General features: G+C 34.2%; 1 protein-coding gene across 4 annotated transcripts in view; it reads left to right on the top strand.

Moving 5' to 3' along the window:
- Window positions 1–18,862, top strand: part of TBC1D22A (TBC1 domain family member 22A) — a 189,146-nt gene that overhangs the window by 29,771 nt on the left and 140,513 nt on the right. For all 4 annotated transcript variants that reach the window (XM_069801901.1, XM_069801902.1, XM_069801899.1 and 1 more), the window contains exons 5-8: window positions 788–858; window positions 5,909–6,037; window positions 7,005–7,067; window positions 14,875–14,989. In XM_069801901.1, coding sequence (XP_069658002.1) covers window positions 788–858; window positions 5,909–6,037; window positions 7,005–7,067; window positions 14,875–14,989 — 378 coding nt within the window. The remainder of the gene's footprint in view (window positions 1–787; window positions 859–5,908; window positions 6,038–7,004; window positions 7,068–14,874; window positions 14,990–18,862) is intronic.

Below are 18,862 nucleotides of genomic sequence, written 5' to 3' on the forward strand. Positions count from 1 at the left end.
AATATATGCATATGATAGGGACCAAATTCACTGGAGTTAATTCAAATATATATATTATTAATTGGAATAAGTATATACAAAGTAAAATGTAGAATTTTGTTGTTCTGTATTCTTTAGCAGGTTGATAATTTGAATTTGTGCACTTCTAATCTATATTTTCTACTCACAGCAAGAAGATAAAGAAAGAGAAAGAGCTACAAGTAGATATAAAAATATTGTTTCTTAGGGATGCTGTTAACCATTTTTGTCATTATAATTTCCATGATTTTTCTTTAATTTTTTTCCACATGATAAACAGTTTTCACAAAAAATATATGAAGTCCCACAGATCAGTTTAGCTGGGTATGGTATCTGACAAGGAGTACAACACGAAGAATGAGAATACAGCATGGGATTTAATTCCAGCATTCAGACATGAAGTATCGTTCTGTTTCTGTAACTGCATATCTCATTTTTAATTAGGATCTGTGTAAGCATATTATACAATAAGACTTGAGTATCTCTTACATATGAGCATAAGGCATGTATACTAAAAAGTAATGCTGAGAAATACTCCAGAAAGTTACCTTATCACGCTCAGGACCTGTTATCATAGGTATCCCTATGGGTAGTAATTATCCAGTATTTTATTAATTCATTAGAATTGCCATATAATTCTGATTTCATTGGACTTTTCTTCTTATAGACATGATCATTATTGTAAACAACTATGCTAATTTGAATATATCTGTGTATATTAATTGATAGTAGTTTCCTTAGTTCTCACAAAATACTTCTCTTTTAATAGAAGAATTACGGAAATTGAGTTGGTCTGGCATTCCCAAACGGGTTCGTCCAATTGCATGGAAACTTCTTTCAGTAAGTTGTATTTTTTTCTTCTTCTTCCTTTGCATTTAGTAGTAATAGTTTTTTTCAAGCATTGCAAATAAGTTTGCTTGAGTTGTAAACTGTCAGTGATACTTGAGAACATTGTGTCTTGTTGCTGAATTGTAGTGAAAGTTCTGTTCTTTTGCTCTATTTCAAGATTCATTTGTCAAACTGAAAGGAGGGGAATGAGAAGTAGTGGTAAATCATGTCAGCTGTATATCTTTATTTTTCAGCCTGGCTTTCTGTGAAAGAAAGGCTTATGTGATAACAGTGGGCTCTTTCAACCAATTTTGATGGAATGGTGGAGAGTTCAAAGACAAGTACATTCTTACAGTTTTCTTGAAAATAGGCACACAGTAGAAGAAATGAAGCCTATCAGCGTCCTGTGAAAGGCTTCACTTTGCCTTCACGTTAAAGTAACTACAAGAAAGGATTAATGCTGTACAGAGGAAAAACTGTGATAGGATCTTATAGTTTTTTTGGCTGATTTTTCTATAGTGGTTTAAGATGAACAAATCTGAACCACTGTGGTCAGTTATCTTGTGGCATTGGCTCTCCTGATGTCAGACCTGTGAGTCAGTTCAGGCAGACAAGCTAATTATAAAGCTCATCACTTTTTTGTAGTGTGAATTTTTGGCTGGCTGAGGTCTCTGAACTTTGCCTGGTGGTCAGAGGATTTTGCAACGGCAGTAGCTTGGGAGTAGGTTGACTGAAATACCATGGAACAGCACACGGAGGTGTTTCAGTCGGGCATCAGAGACAAGCTTGTGGGAATCTGGGATTCACTGGGTTTGCTGTTACAGAACTGGATTTTATTAATCTTGGTGTTTGCACTGTATTGGAAAAGGTTCTTCTGCAGAAATACAATGTATTCCTCATAGGAGTATTTTTCATGTAAATCTTTTCCGGTATAATACTTGCAATGGCAAATGGTTGTGCATTTTAGCCGTTTTTTCTCTTCCTGTGGTTGGGAGAAGAACTTGTGAAGATGTTTGTATTACAAAGAAGCAAAAATCTCGTGCTGTCTACTCTCCAGAGGCTATGAGAGACGCTTTATCAGCAAATCTGCATGCATTTAAGAACTGTTTAAAATTCTGAGTTATACACACAAGTTTAATACTACTGAATTTTTCAGAGAGTAGACTTAAATAGCTTTGCTTTTTATAGAATAATTCATTGGAGAATGTGAAGTATTTACTTCAGATTGAGACTGATTTCCAGTGACTGAAAGAGTCTTGCTGATGAGTTCTACTAAATTTGCAGCTTAGTTCCTTCTAATGCTAAATGCAGATGTAGCTTCTTAATGGTGGATATTCAAATACCCTGCTGTAATTAAAATTAAACATGCAGTGTACAATTTACTGTAGTTCTGTTTCCAAAGTTGTTGTCTGAGATATTGGTAAAGAAAAGAGCATTTTTTTTTTATTCTTGAAGTTTAGTATGCCTGTTTTAAAACAGTCACAGTAAAAAAAATTATGGCTAACTCAAATTTGACTTCGAAACACAGTAAGCTAAAGCATAAGGATAGGTTAAGTTCTGAATCAGAGGACTGACACTGAGGTTTAGAGAATTGGAATTATGCAAAAGTTAACTGCAGTCACTTTCTTACTTTCAAGTAAGAGCATGGGCTTTCCCTGAGCTTCAATTTCATTCCAGAAGTTGATTTTAGTTTAGTATTCCTGAGATTCCCAGGAATGGAGAAATTCCTAAGTATGGCGTTCCCTTGTTCTTTTGTTTCAACCACTCCAGTTCAGGATCCATTCCAGTTCAGTTGTTATCTTTGGCCATCTTGCCATATATCTGCAAAGAAACTGTCTTGGGGTTATTTTGTTTTTACTTTAAGAACTAAGTGGATTTTTTTTTTTTTAAGTGTAAAATACTTCAAAAAGCGTGGTGTGGTTCTTTTGTGTGTGTGTGGGGGGGGTGGTTGTTTTTTTTTTTTTTCCCCTGTCACCAAATAGCAATATTTTGAAAGTTTTCAGCTTTTCTTATGTAACTCTTATTGTGATTTCTTATTTACAAAGTGGTCCTCAATTAATACATTCTGGAAACCCAAAGACGAGTCATCTAGTGATCATTACTTTTCTATACTGTAAGGCAGCAGCTTGTTTCATCTTCTTTCCAAAGTGGGGAATAAAAAGTCCTTTGAGTATTTGTGGTTATAAACTCCATGATGCTTTTTTCTAATGGTAATTCATTTTTAAGTCATGTTAGTTGTTTAAACATGTTACCTACTGGTAATGTACGTCCCAGGTAAGGGGGGGTAATGTGATAACCTTTTGTGCTATAAGGTGCACTGGGAGCTATTGGGGAGATAAGTGTACAAAAGCAAAACTGTTTTGGTTAAAGATCAGTTGCAAAACCAAAAAAAAGACCAGAAAACCAAAGAAACCAAAGCATAGTTTAGAGCTGAATTAAAGCCTGGATGTCTTTGTTTTGGAATTATTCAGAAGTCTTACATAAAAATCCCAAACTATGCCTTATTTGGGGAACTGAGTACAATTGGTAGTATCTGAGGCAGAAGGTGATTGTCCTGTTTGTAAAATCAGCATTGAAGTTGGAAGTTTTAAAATATGATTTAAAAAATTGAACAGTTGAGATATTTATTACGTAGAAGGTTAATAATGTTAACATGTGTTTGATGAATACAGTTTTTCAAAGGGAAAGTATATGAAAATCAATATAATGCTCAGGGGCTGTTGATGTTATGCATGTCTACTGGTAACAATATATAAAAAAATTACATAATTTATTTTAAAATACAGCAAAAATGTTAGGTATACTGTACCTAAACAGCTTGCAGAACTATTCAGGCTCACTTCTCTTATGAATAGCAAAACTAAAGATATGGTTGCAAAAGCCTTTGGAGGAAATTAATGTGTAAACAGATTAAACTCTTCACCAGTTTATTCCCTGATGATATGTTGCAAGCCTTTCCAACTTTTAAAAATAAAACCTAATTTGTAAAGTGAACAGGAAACAAGACATGTCCAATTGAAAGATTACTTCAGTCTTTGAAACTGAATAATGGTAAAAAGACTTGCTGAGAAAATATTGGTATCCTTCGAACAATCACATTTGATCTCACAAATGAATTCTTTTCTAATCGAACTAAGATATCCTACAGGAAAAAAAACAACCGACTGTTGAGAGTAAATGGGAGGCAGAATTCAATATTTAACTTAATACAAAACACTGGGACAGGATATTAAATGTCAGACTGAGTCTTGAGGCAAAAGTTAATCTGGTGCGATTTAAAGTACCTGGAACCAAACGCAGGTCAGTACGTCTTGAAAGATATGCTTTCACCAAAGCAAGTACCTCTTAAAGTATCTGGAATGTAATATGTGTATTTTTCTATTTTTCCCTAAATGTTGAGCAAACCAGAAGTTATAGAAATAGGACGTGATGTTGGATTGTTGCAGGAGAGTAATGGAACCTCTATACTTATTCTTAGAGTGTTTAATTTTCTTGTATAATTAGCAATTTTAGCACCTTAGGTTTACCCCTTCCATTTTTGCTTGTAGCGTTTAGGACTGAATAAGAAAGTTGTTTTTGAAGTTAAATGCACAGCATTTTATTAGTTACTTGCAGTGGCTATGGCTCATTGTGTAAGTGCAAATACATGCTGTGCTTCTAGTATAGGATTTTTTTGATGTTACGAGGATTATTTTTGTTAGGGAAACTTAAATCTGACACAAATTTCACTGTTTTACTGTGGAAGGAGAGCTTTTGTAATATCGGCAAGTAATATGTTAATTTGACTTGACTAGTGAATAATACGATTATTAGATTTTTCTTATATTGTGTTAGATGTCCAGATCTTTTTCAAAGCCATCTATCTTCAGAATGATTCTTATACAAAATATTTTTTCAAGACTGCCGTGTATGTAATATCTGAACTAGCTTTCTTTTTTGCAATGTTATGGGATATTGGTGTTGATTGTTTGAAATCAAGCTGCTTACAAGAAAGTGTTAACTATTTGTGAATATTCAGGAAACTTTTTGGTAGCCAGTTACATGAATAATGGTGTTTCTATTAAGTGTACCTTATATATAAACTGAACATTTAATAATATTCATGATACTTCCTTTCGTAAAATGCTGAAATAGTAACCTGAGCGTGTGTTTTTTTTAAAATGGAAAGTAGGCTGAGATGACAGAAATGGGCAACAAACTGGACAAAAGAAGAAAATGAGAATGGACTATTTTTTTTTTCTTTTTTGGTGAGGGTGAGGGAAGATTGGGATTTTCAGATATATGTAAGTTCAGTGAAGAACCATTCAGATATATTTTGTACTTAATGCAACAATGTATAATCCTGCATATCTGAGTGTGTCCATACCTTATGCAAAATAAGATAATATTTATAAATTGCTTTTGGGAAACGACTAAAGAAATGTACAGCTAGTGCTCGTACATCTAAGAGCCCAGTCACTGGTGCTATTGAGTCTTTTTCTGTGATGAAACTTTTAATAGCCTCTTGAGATGAAACAAAAGCTTGAAGTTATTTTTTTCTCATCTGAAACAGTGAAATAAAGTAGCTAGAATGTTTTTAAAACTTTTGAATTAATATTCCATTGTATTACAAGTTTAACCATAATTTAAACGTATTTGCTAATATATATCATTTCTACTTGAAGGCAACTGAGATAATACGTATTTTGTTTAAAAATTTAATAAAATTGCTCCAATAATGGCCACATAGGAATACAGAAATTAATGAACTCATATAGCATTACATTTATCTGAACTTATTTATTTGGTACTTTCTTTCCAGAAGGCAAACCTCATCTTAGAATTCTTCATGAGAAATTGTTTTTTAAAGCTGGAAAAACTTGAAACTTTTTCTTAAAAAAAGAAAAAAGCTGATTTTAGTAAGGTGTTTCGTATCTGAACTTTTGTATCAGTTGGAATCCATGTAGGACTGCATGGCACTACATCAATTGATTAGCTTTCCTGTTACATGTAATCAAATGGCAGCGGTGCTTTTTGTAAGGCAAAGAGTAATATCCTTTTCATTTCACCGTTTTTTTTTCAGGGCTATCTTCCTGCAAATGTGGACCGAAGAGAAAGCACTTTACAAAGAAAACGCAAAGAGTATTTTGCATTTGTTGAACAATACTATGATTCCAGAAATGATGAAAATCACCAAGATACCTATAGACAGGTAGAATGCCTATTGCAGTGACTTTTACCTACAGGTTATCTGCTAAAAAACTTAGAGATTATTTTTGAAGTTTGCTACTGTTTTTCTCTATTTCTTTAATCTTAGTTGATAGACAGCTCTAATTAATTGTTTTTCTACAGTTTAGAAGCAAAAATATGAAATATTTTGGTCTGAAATTTGAAATAGTGGATTTCTTTTAATGTCAGCTTTAGTCATGCCATGTGGTACTGCCATTCAGTGCTGCCATGGTTTTCCATTTAAGAATAGTAGGGTTTTAAAATCTTTCGTCTCCTGCTCAGACCCTCCTTTAAATGAGTGAGACTAGACAGGGAGAGTATAACAGTGACTGTTTCTTACTGGCTCCATACTTATGCTTAAGAAGGTGAAACGGTGTATGATGTGCAATAAACATAGGCGTGTCAAACTTTCTTGCCCACCCAGGTAAGCAGGTAACTTTTCTTCAAGTTTTGTATTAACATGAATAATTTGTATCACTAAGTATAAGACTAAGCAATACTACTTTTGCCTTCCTTAGAACAGAAGAAGCTGAGGTTGGTCTTTCAGCTTCAAGCTTCATCTTTAGCAGCAAGAAGTATATATAATAGTGTCAATTGAACGTGACTTTACAGGAGTAGTAGCATGTATTTACTCATGATTACCCTGAGGTAATGAGTATTGCCAATATGAAAATAATTTGCAAACAATAAAAATGTGATACAAGGATCCTAAAAAGTGGAAACAAAGTGTGTGTATATATATTTTTTTTTTTTCCTCATTCATAGTTTAACAATGACTTAAAGATTCGGCTGTATGTTTTGAAATACAGTAAATCCATGTTACTCCAAAAATAGTGATACAATGGGATTCTAAATAATACTGTAAAACCATAGGATTGTTTTAACTATTGTGGTGTTTAAAAAGTGTACTGTTGCTTCCTTTTACAGTATTATTCTTTCTGTCTAATTAGATCCATATAGATATCCCACGCATGAGTCCTGAAGTTTTAAGACTTCAGCCCAAAGTAACGGAGGTAAGAATGCTATCTAAAGATTTTTTTTTTGAGAAATCATTTTATTGATGAATCTAATATCAGCACTGATTAATAATTAAATTGACAACACTTGCTATTGTGACATCAGAACTAGCTTAAAGTCCAAAAAATAAGGATATACAAGTATAGGCTTAGAACAGCATTTTAAATATAAGTAGTAAAAAGAAAGGCATCTCATTAATCTCCTGCATTAAATTTGTCATTTTTTTTCCTTCAGTCTTGTGCCTTTGAGTTTTTTTTTTACTTTTTTTCTTTTTATATATTTTGTTAATAATGTGGTTTTGAAGTAATCTAGAGCATCGTTCCCATGGTTCTATGTGTTTGTCAAAATCATTCACGGTCTGGAAGTTCTTATCACAGTGTCTTCCACTTGGGAAATACTCTTATTGTCAATTCGTAGCATGACTGGTTTGTGTTCCTTATTTGATTTTGCTTCTTTGTAAGTTTTATATCTTGAGTACGCTCTATTTATTCTTTTACTACCGTAGTAAATATACATCAATTGGTCTATATTGTTGTGTAATTGAATCCCATGGGGACTTCTCTTAACAAAGTATATAGGTCATAAATAGTATAGATGGTGTGAATCGTCCTCTTTCAATTATCTCTTTTAATCCTTCAATTTCTTCTCCTTTCTAATGATTCTAGTTAGACCTTCAAATGTACTTCCATGTAGTTTCTGTTAGTATCATTATAAAGCCACATAGAACATCTTCTGATAGTTCATTAGATGATATGAGAAGCTAAACGCAGAGCTAGCTTTCATTTGTTTTTCTGCTCTTGCAATTACTTCTGTAATGGAAGTGCTCCTCCACACATGTTGGAGAAATTGGTTTGAAGAAATAGCCTATTGCTGTTTTGAAAGAAAATGGTATAAAAATACTGCTTTCCATCTGCTTTCTACACAGTTATGTTTTACCTGGGCTTTTCTAGGGATGAATCAAAGAGTAAAGTAAGAAAAATAAAGGGACAAGAAGGGGAAACAATGCCAGCAAGAAATAAACCATTAAAGAAATGAATAAGATCAGTGTCAGTGTTGTAGCTAGAAATGAGCCAATAAATGAAATTGGAGGTGAATTGTATTTCATGGAAAAAGGTACTACAGAAAGAAGAACGCTCAAATATTTCTAAGAGGAAAGAAATACTTGTGCCGTATCAGCAATAGTCTCTTAAATTATTCTAAAGATGTATTTGAATTCAACATGAAGTGGTGGCTTTTTTTGGGGTGCGTTTTTTACTTCCTTGCATTGCATGATTAAACTGTTCTTAAGGTTTTAATGAACATCATCTGTGTCTCATGAATACGACTGTGGTTCAGATGTACAATTGTGTTTTTGTAGTTCTTAGTTTGGGTGAGAATAGCCCAGAATGATGATGGGTTCCCCCCCTGTTCCCCCTCTGTGTTTTAGTGAAGGACAAATTAGAAGCTGTTTAACTTGTCTGGTGTAAGAATCTATGTATATTCTTGTTTTTAAAGGAAGATTGCCAAGTACAAAATTCTTCAAAAAAGACTGCTAGATGGTATATTTATTTCTAAATTAGCTGAACAATTGTAACAACAAATTTAAAATAGAAGTTCCAGGTAAACATCTTCTGTAGAATATATTTAATGTCCTAGATTATTTGGATGAGATCAAGTAGCTTAATAAAATGATACTAAGAAACAAAATATTCTCATGGGAGAATATTTTGAAGTAAAGTGTAATTCAGTAAAATGATGAGATTGTCAGATAGAAATAGAAACCTGTAGGATCTTGGGCTAGTTTTGTCTTTTTGTTTATTTGATTATACATGAGAAAGATGTCTGCTCTGAAGAGATGGTTAATACATTTCTTTAGACTAGATGCAAACTTGATAATAGTTCGTAGGAACACAACTTTGTATTTACCAAGATATCTGCTTTTTCCATAATACAGTTAGAAATGATAGAGTAAACTTGTATTGATATTTAAAGAAGATACGGTCAAGGCTTTCCAACATTTGAAATGTGTAGTTTTGCTATATATTTAGTGTGTTGTGAAAAGCATCCTATAATGAGACATTGAAAAGAATTAGAGTTACAGGATAGTTACAATCCGTTTTTGATTGAATGATTAACTTAGAGCTAAAGAGTTTGTTTGGGAATTTGGAGAGTATATTAATGTGAAAAGGATAGTAGTACAGTATTTTTTACATGCAGTCACAGCTGAAAGATTTTTTTTTTTTTAATAGCTGAATTATAATTAATCTGAAAATAGGCTGGTTTAATGAAAATGCTGACAGTCACCTTCAGAACTAGCAGATGCTCCCAGAATAAAACACTTATTTCTTGGGAGCAATTAAAATAAAAGGGAAATAATGTGTCTAGGTAACTTCTTGCTAAGTAAAATCTGGTATGTCAATAGAACTTTAATAGCGAATATTATTCAGTAAAGTTTCAGTCTGGAGTGCAGTTTTAGTTAATTTTGTGGGATCATTAAATATGTAAAATTATTTAGGTCTTTTTTTGCTTTTCATTGTCTTTTGGCAGATAAAAACATTGCTCAAGTAGCATATTCATTTAATGTGATTTATTGAGATCTCATTTGCAAGTTTTTTTTTTTTTTCATAAAATTAGCATTGGTTTAATTTCTAGTTATTTGTTAAACTTCTCCAAAGGTATGTTTTTCTAATACATCATTGGATACGTGCATCTTAAACACTGCCTTAAAATAAACTTATTTTAAATCCACACTTTTTAGAAACTGATTGCTCTTGCAAGTGACATTAAATTATCTTCCAACACAAATAGTTCTATTTCATGTATACAGCTCCTTAAAATAATTTAGTCTGTTCAATACAGCCCAATAACCCTGCTTGCTGATCATACTTACATTTCTTTAGTTTGAATGTTTAGTGACTTGAGCCGTGTAACAAGCGTAATTGAGTCAAATAAAGTAGATGGACATACTTCTCATTAGTGTGATCAAGGCATTGTACAACTAGAGTGCTGCTGCTTTCTTGTTTTAAAAAAAAAAAAAGAAACCACAGCAAAAAACAACTCCGCCCCCCAAATCCCTGTTCATACCTTATCGCATCCATCTTTCCTACTCCAACACCTTTTTTCTTCCCTAGTGAGTAGTAACAAAATGGATGGAAAAATGATAAAAAGCTTGGAGGAGTGACATGTGACAGTTGATTAACACTTAAAAAAAACCCCACAAACAAACAAAGGTGTATTTTAATAATGTTCTGTTAGTTGGGAGTGAGTGGTCTTGAGGTACAGAAGAATAAGAATGTGAAAAGGGTGGATAGCAGCAGTCGGTGGGATAAGGGAAATCTAAGAAGTATTTGAGTTATAAAGAAGTGATAGTGATCTGATTAAATTTTTACTGATCCATCAGTATCCTGAACTTGACAGAGTCACAGGATCTTCATGTGTTAGATGTTTTTAGAGCCCCACTGATCTGGCTAGATGTGTAGGCTACTGGCAGGGTGGGCCTGCATGTGTCTTTGCCTTTGCTCCCTGTCTGACCCGAGGGAGTCAAGCCCAACTTGTTTGATGTCATCTTACAAAGACTAGTGCAAATGATGCTGGAAGGGTCATAACATCCAACTTTTCCCTTGTTTTCTCCTCAACCTTTCTGGGTTTTTGGAGCCGTACCTTAGCCCAGCCTAATCCCTTATCCTCACAGGGGATCCCGTCCAACTCCCAAGGGCTCAATGCAGACAGGGGCCTCACATTTACCCAGAGCTGAATCCCTTCTAGGGAAGGGGAAGACATCGCTGGTCCCAGGTGAGCAACAGTCACCTCCCTTTTTTTAAGGTGAGATGGCAAGAGCTATAAAGAAGAGAAGGGAATCGGAGTATGGGTGAAAGACAGGTTTCGAAGGGTGGCATCGTGTGCAAGGCTGTTATTGTGGATATTGTGGTGGGTTTTGTACATACTAATTTTTTGATGCTGCAGAGATTTAGAATAATAATACTGCTACTAGGAAGAATGTTACTTAGAATGAGGTGAAGAGACTGTAGGTGACAAAGCTGGAGAAAAACGCTAGTCAAAAGACCAGAAACATAACGCGTGTGTAAACCTCACAATGTCTTCTGACTTCAATTTCCAAATGTTACTATTCCAAAATTTTTGTTGTTCTTGGTGGTATCTGAGTCTCTGTTCCCAAAGAGCTTTTCATTAGGGTTAATGAAACTGTTTTAATTTCTTATCTGAACTTGGAATTTGGTTTCTGTAGTGTTTCAGTTTAGAAAAAGGTGTTTCGAGTCTGTTGTGTGGAAATAGCTCATTATTATGTGTTCCTTTTAAAATCAGTTTAAAGTGTTTATTTTTTATGGGGGGTTATGCGGATCCTGAGTGGGGGGAAGGTAATGTTGGAGCAAGGACTTAGAGAACTGGGAATAAATAAATAGTGGCCTTCAAAGAGGAGGAGAGGGGAGTTGGAGGTCTTCCCCCATATAGGTCAGTCAAGTTTATTTTAAAGACTAATGACTGTAAGTTTAGGTTTAATAAATTTAATTAGTTGCTGTGGAGTAGTCTGTAATCTATTACCAATTTCTTCTTTATGTTTAACTGAGTTGTGTTGAAATGGATAGTACATGGCTGTGTATTTCCCGTCTATGCTTGCATAATATGGGAGAAGTAATTTCAAGTAACCAACACAATTTAAAAATAGTTTATAAATTTGTCCCCATCTCTTCTTCCCCCTCCCCTTAGAAAACAAAAAGCAAATTCTCAAAAGCTTTCGTGATTAAAGGTTTGGGGGTTTTGGAGTTCCTCTGAGGTGGCAAAGCCCACAAAAAATTAAAAATCTGCATTTAAGCTAATGGATTCTTCTCTTTATGTATATGAATATAGTTCTTGCTGTTATCATGAATGAGAGTTAAATTCAAAAGAGAATAATTGTTTGGTAATGACATCTTGTGAGATGTAGTGGTTCCTTGTAGAAAAGTAATTCCAGTTTCTGTTGCTGGTCTGGAAATCAAGAAGGAAATCTTTTGGGAAAGTGACCTTTTTAATGAGTCCTATTTGAACACAGTGATGAGTGCTGCATAGAAACTTAAATCAGTCTGCCTTTCAGGTTTTCAGTGCTCATTTTTTTCAATTCAAAACAGTAAATGAAACTTTATGAAAATGGGTAGAAAATTGAAAACACTATTTCAATGTGTGTTTGTTCAGTTTCTGATTAGATGCATTTGGGGATGTTAAAGCTGATGTGCCAATCACTGAGTGATCCTTCCTGCTCAGTAGTAATAAAAAAAACCCCAAACAAACCCAAACCCAAACAAAAAACCCAACCCTCCCCCTTAGTTTTAATACCTGGATTTTAAAAATGCTTTGAAATCCATAGGCATCTCAATTTGCAATGCAAACTATGTATATTATCAGGTTCTAAGGAAAGAAAAGGTTGGTGGTACGAATTTGGGAGTTGTTTGACTTGAGACATGGCTTCATGAAAAACACTACTTTTAGAATTTTTACTGTGGATATTTTGATAGCTGTTACTGAATTACTGATTTTTTTGTTTGTTTGTTTCTCACTGTGCATATTTTGTAACTCCATCACACTGGGAGTTTTTTGTTTAGCCTAGTGTGTAACACTATTCTACATTCAGAGATTGGTATTTAGATAGGTTTTTCTAGTCACCTCTATCTGATATTTGTTTTCAAGAAAGTTATTTGTATTTGCAGTGTGTTAAACATGTCCTTCATTTGAAGTGAAACACAGAATGGTAACACTGATAATACTGAAAAACTAATGTTACTGAAACTAGAAATGGCAACTGACAGAAGCAGGAAGGATGGCTGTGAGCTAACCATACTAGAGAGATTTGCAGTTTTCCAGTAACAGTAAAAATATGACATAAACAACTGTAATTTCGTAAAGGTATAATTATATAAAATGTGAAAGCAAGCTGTAAATGGCAGAACTTAAGGTCTTTATACAGTTATTGATAGACAATGAAACCCCACTGGTTATTGCTTGATGGGCAGAGGTTGGTATTTTTTCAGTTTAATATGCAGTGCATATTAAAAAACATGAGGTGACAGGACTAGCACCTAGAAGAATTTATAGCTAAATGAATAAGCATCTTGGCTAATGAAAACAAGAGGCTTTTATGGAGAATGTGCTAAATCATTACCTCCCTTTCTGCCTAATCTTTGCCCCCAAAGTGAAATCACACTGAGCAAAAACTGAATCTTAATTGTAGCTGTAATGAATGAGGCACGAGCCGTGTTAAGGCTTGTGTTTCAGTGCCCACCAAAGCTTTTCATATTTATTGTTGGTGACCATCTCCCTTGTTCTGTGGATTTTCAGCGTGCCAGGGAAACATAAAACCTGGAGATCAAGGAAATTTGATTCTCAAAAGAAAGCCTGTGGGAGAAAGGTAGATGTTGATAGTTGGGACTTCTTTTAAAAGTGAAAGGTGCCAATCTGTTTCAGCTTCAGTTAGCTCATGTGGAAGCCTGTGATGGGACTTTCAAGCACCCAGATGCAAGTCATATATACTTAGACCTTTCCTCACTTGAAAATGACTGCAAGAGGGCTTTTAAACTAAAGAATAGTATTTTATTTAGAATGGAATTAGAATAGTCAACTTCTTAATCTAGCAAAAACTTGAAGCGAGAATGAGTAGAAATAATACAGACATCATAAACTAAACTCCCTCTCCATACTGTGTCCTTTCAGGGCAGGTCTTTTACGGACTTTCTTGAAGCCTGAGCATTCATTGACTTCTGGGTTTGTAGCAAAGTATGCAATCTCCTTGGGGTCCTTACAAAGTCTCTCATTTTTTATTAGTATTGAGGCCCGATGCTAAGAGCAACATAGTCCTTTGGTTGAGCTCTCCTTTGTCTGCTCCAGTTAGCTGCCTCTGTGTTCTGGCTTCTTGGGCAGACCTTCCAGAGAGAGAGCAAATGTTCTTTTGCTTCCGAAGATTATACCTGATTGAGTACCTGTAATTAGGGCAAAGCACATAGAAGTTTTCACACTGCTCCTTATTTGCAGCATTTTAAAGACACGTAGCATGTTCAGAAGCAAATGATGGAGAGGAAATACAGCTTGCCACAGACCTAAATTGTGTCAGAGAAGTTCTGTGATTTCCCTGCTCCATATTCTTCTCATGCTGTCCTTCCCATGATCAGATATGTTGTGACCTTAAGAGCTTTTGCAGATCCTAAGCAAGGTACAGTTTACAGAGTTGAAGGGGTGAGGTTATGCGATACAGCAGGCAGTTACCTTATTTCTACATTTCCTGATTTTTATCACATTTTTTTATTAATCAGTATACATGCTTCTGAAGTCTAAAACCCCACACTGCAGTATTAGGCAAGCTAACTATTATGGAATCTCTTTTTATGGGCATGTTATTAAAAAATCTAAGCTATACAAAGTACTTCTTTCTGTTATTTAGGAATAAATAGAATCCTATATTGATAAAATACTTCTTTCAAAGCGGTGAAAAATCATGGGAAGGTGATTTAATATTTCTGTCTCTTGAGGAAAGAGGAATTTTAGCTTACTGGAAAAGCTCCAGTGAATAAGTGCTACTTTGTAACTACTGTAGCTGAATTATATACTAGGTTGGTTTTAACATGTGCTAATCCCTGAAAATACTTCCTTTTGAGGAACTGGGAAGCTTACTTGGCACTGGAAGTTAATTCTCAATACCAGTGTTCATTTATACGTTTGTATGCATGTTTTTATACTAGTAACTCTATGATATTAAATTTGTCCTTGTATAATTTTCAAGTGTCTTGTTTAAAATGTGCTCATCCCTCGATAAATTATCTGATAGTCTCTTTAACTCTTTTTCAGATCTTTGAAAGAATTTTGTTTATCTGGGCAATACGTCATCCAGCCAGTGGATATGTTCAGGGCATAAATGATCTTGTTACTCCTTTTTTTATAGTCTTCGTTTGTGAATATATAGGTAAGATTTGTCTTAATACCGAATTATGAATTGGTACTGGTTTTTGGAACAGCATCTTCATTTTAATCTGAATAGCGATTTGGATGAACTAATCAAAGCTTAATTCGATACATGAATTTTACCATAAATTTTTGTTATTACAAATCTGTATAGTTCTTTTTAAATATATACTGAGCAGCAACCAGATTTTGTGTAAGTAGTCAGTGGAGTTCAGGAATCTTTCAGGTTTTTATTCCAAACAACTTCCCCCCCAACAAAAAAAAAGCCAAACGAAATCCTCTGTAGAAGTTCCAGACAGTGTTCTTGTTTGTCAGGTGTGAAAGCAGGGGAAATAAGCACAATCTAGGATATGCTTTCATCTCAATTTCTAGTTAAGAAGTGTTCACCACTCCTGATGCTTTTTTCTTTGTAGCTGGTTTTATTCTCCCTTTCTCTCGTTCTCTCTTCTAATTCACTTTTTTGGTGAAAATTTCAAATTGTACATATGAAGGGCGCAGGTGTTTAAAAAAAAAAAAACAAACCAAAGCAAAACCAGACATGATGAAGAAAAAAACCACACCAAAACAAAAAAAAAACAACCAAGAAACAAGGAAACCTTTTAACTGAGTAGCAGGGAAATTAAAGTAGAGGGAACCTTTTAAACTGGATCTGTGACTGAAAGAAAGGCAACCTGGAATTAGGGTCGGAAAATTAAGGCAGCAGTAATCAGATTTCTCTGGTTAAGAACTCTGCTTTTCTGGGGCTTACAACACTAATACAATAGTAGCGTAAATAGCTGTATTTCTGTTGAGTTTGTGGCCTTATATAGGAGTATACTTTTTGAAAACTGTTTTATATGGCAAACTCTGATATTGGTTAAATGCTCATCTCTTACTAGAACATAATTCATATCTTAAATTCATAGATTAGTATTTAAGTCTTTATAAATATTAAGAGTATGGCTAATCATTAACAATAACTCATAATTTGGTATAACTATGGATATAAAAGGTAAGGTTAAATAGTATAAATGACAATGTTCATCTGGTTTGAATTAAAACTTTTTTTCTTGTATTTCTATTTGTCATACACACATACAATGAAAATACACAACGCTTGTATAAAATTGCACAAGACATTGTCTGGCTACTTCAGTGAGGCTGTATATACTGGATTCTTCCTACCTTCTCTATGTGAGATACCCATTGGTGTCTTAATCCAGATTGATTAGATTTAATGAAGGACAGATTATCCTTGAGTGGATGATAGACTATCCATTTACTCATTTGCATAGCAACACCTCTGTTGCTTTGTTAATTTCTTGTTTCATAGGGGGACATTTCATTGCTAAGCAACTAATGAGAACTACTGCTGCTTTCTCCCTAATCATCTCTTAAGTAGGGTAGAGGCCTACTCCTGAGAGTACTTGCAGTTTCTGCCTTTTACTCCCTCATTTGACAGATAATGAAAATGTTCTTAATGGTCCTAGAACAGTAGGGTCTCTAGTAGGCTTTAGGGTTGTTAATTGAAATAAGAAGTTCAAATGAGATGTGATTAGAGAATTGATATTCCATGTTAAATAGACCATTTAATTAATATGGTAAATAAGTTTGTCTTTACCACCAACTTACATTTGAAGACCCTGGTGATTGTTAATGTATTTGCCAGTTTGTCAGTATTTTTGTATCGGAAAGCATAGCTGTTCCAGTAAGTGTCCAGTGAAGAAAGACAAAACTCAAAACCTAACAACCGTTAAAGATATTTTGCCACTGAAAATGTGTGAAACTCAGAAAACTGTGTTCTGAAGGCTCATTTAAAAGCTAATACCTATGTAATAAGAAAAATACTAAAATGAAGGTGTTCTCTTCAATATAGTAGTGGTCCTGGCTAAGTGCTACCAGCAGTTATTTCCCCCAGTGGCATAAAAACTTTCTAAGATTTGTCTTTAAATAGCTTTTTGATTTGAGTCTTTCTAATATTTTCAAGTTACACTGAGTGATGCATTCAAGTTTGAATGAATAAGAGTGTGCATTTTACTTAAACTTGAAATGGGGACATTAAATTTATGAAGTACCTCAAAAATCCCGAGATTTGTAATAGAATTATAGAAGGATTCAAAACTCAGACTATGAATTGTGCTCAAGTAATTTAGATAGAAATAGATGCAGAATTGCAGAAATTTTCTAGCCAAAATGTTTAAGCTATTTCGTTTATTTAATATGTACTCTAGTAATACTCTGTATTTACCTTAGATTTTTACTCTAGATCTTCTTTCTTGGTCTGATTTTAAGTGAATATTGGTTTGTACCTTAAGTTGCTTTATTTGTTACGTTCTTTTAACTGTTGATTTTTGTATTTTTCTCAAGTTGACTGAAACCTTTGTGTTGCAGTTCTGAGTCACTTGGGTCCTCATTCATGCCATTGAAAGTGATAATGCCTTTTACTTTAGGTTCTTTCTGTAATTAAAAAAAAAAATAGGTCCTAAAGGATTATTAAAGATTAATAATAAATTCCTATTATTGCCAATGCCATTAATAATAAATCTGTGATGGTTAGATCATCTGACAGTATACGCTGATAATGTTTACACACAGTTGCATTTTTGTCAAATATTCTGGTGGAAGGAAAGCCATGTTTATTTTAGCTTTATGACAACTGAGAGAGCCCTTAATCCTGCATAACAAGTGTGTGACATATTTATTCTAGTCATGGGAGTCTTTCTGCTCTGCTAAAGACATCCAGAAACCATTTGGAGAAGTGTTTTAAAGAACTTTGGAAAATACAAATGACATGTATGGAAGTGATAATTTACTTGCCTAGTAACATTTTTTTTCATTCAAATCTGAATGCCAAAAAGTACATTTGTGCATCTTTTTATAAGGACCAAAGTCATAGATGTTTTGATGGTTTAGTATGGATTGATGTATCTAATTTTAGCACATAGGTTCACACAGTTAGAATAGGTTGAGTGACTGAATGCAGGAATTGAGTATGTTAAATGTTGAGAGCATTCTTTCCACCTTTCCAGCAGTGTATGATGAAAGTGTAATTTGGTAATGTTTCATTAGTACCCACTCTGTAATAAAAGCAGAATACTGTAACATTTTCAGCAAGATAAAACTTGGTTGTCAAACCAAGCCAGGAGAGGTACAAACTCAATTAAAGAAATTTCAGAGGGGGTATGTACTGGCCCCTGCTGGAATACAGTAGATTCAGATTAGAATTTCTGGTCTAAATTAGGAGGAGGAGGAATTTAAACCTTAGGTTTCTCATACTCAGTGATTGTGTGTGTCATTCTCAGCTTTTTTTCTTTTTTTTTTTTTTTCCCCATGAAAAATACTAAAGCTCTGTAAGCTTATTGTGCCACAATATAACAGCTTCTTTGGAATTTCAAACGCTAGTGGTATGAGAAAACTATTTTGTGCTTGGTTCTAACCTCCTATGTGACATAGCAGTGTTAAAACTTACGTTGTCAGAACAAATGCTAATTACTGTCAGGACAGTTTTTCTGAAAGCTCTGTGTCTTTGTAGCATATTGGTTTGTGTTGAAATTAATCTCATCCATGTGGATAAAATTCCAGAGGCTTTTTTCTTAATGAGATAAGGTATACCATATGACTGCTCGTTGTTCACTGACTTAATGTGGACAAGGAAATTTTGCACTGGATTGCAAGTCCTATTTCAAGTTGCCCCCACGTGTTGCTCTCTTTGTACACCTTCTTGTGCTCTGAGTTCCTGTTGATGTACGTTGTTTCCAACTATTAAGTTGTGCTGCACAGCTGCTTGCTGTTTCTTGCGCTCATGGACTCAGCTACACTTCACTACATCTGACATTTCAGTACTACATCTGCATTTCAGTAATTCACTGGGCCTTGTGTGTATATCTAGTACCAC

The sequence above is a fragment of the Haliaeetus albicilla genome, chromosome 14, assembly GCF_947461875.1.
Source record: "Haliaeetus albicilla chromosome 14, bHalAlb1.1, whole genome shotgun sequence".
Classification (NCBI taxonomy): domain Eukaryota; kingdom Metazoa; phylum Chordata; class Aves; order Accipitriformes; family Accipitridae; genus Haliaeetus; species Haliaeetus albicilla.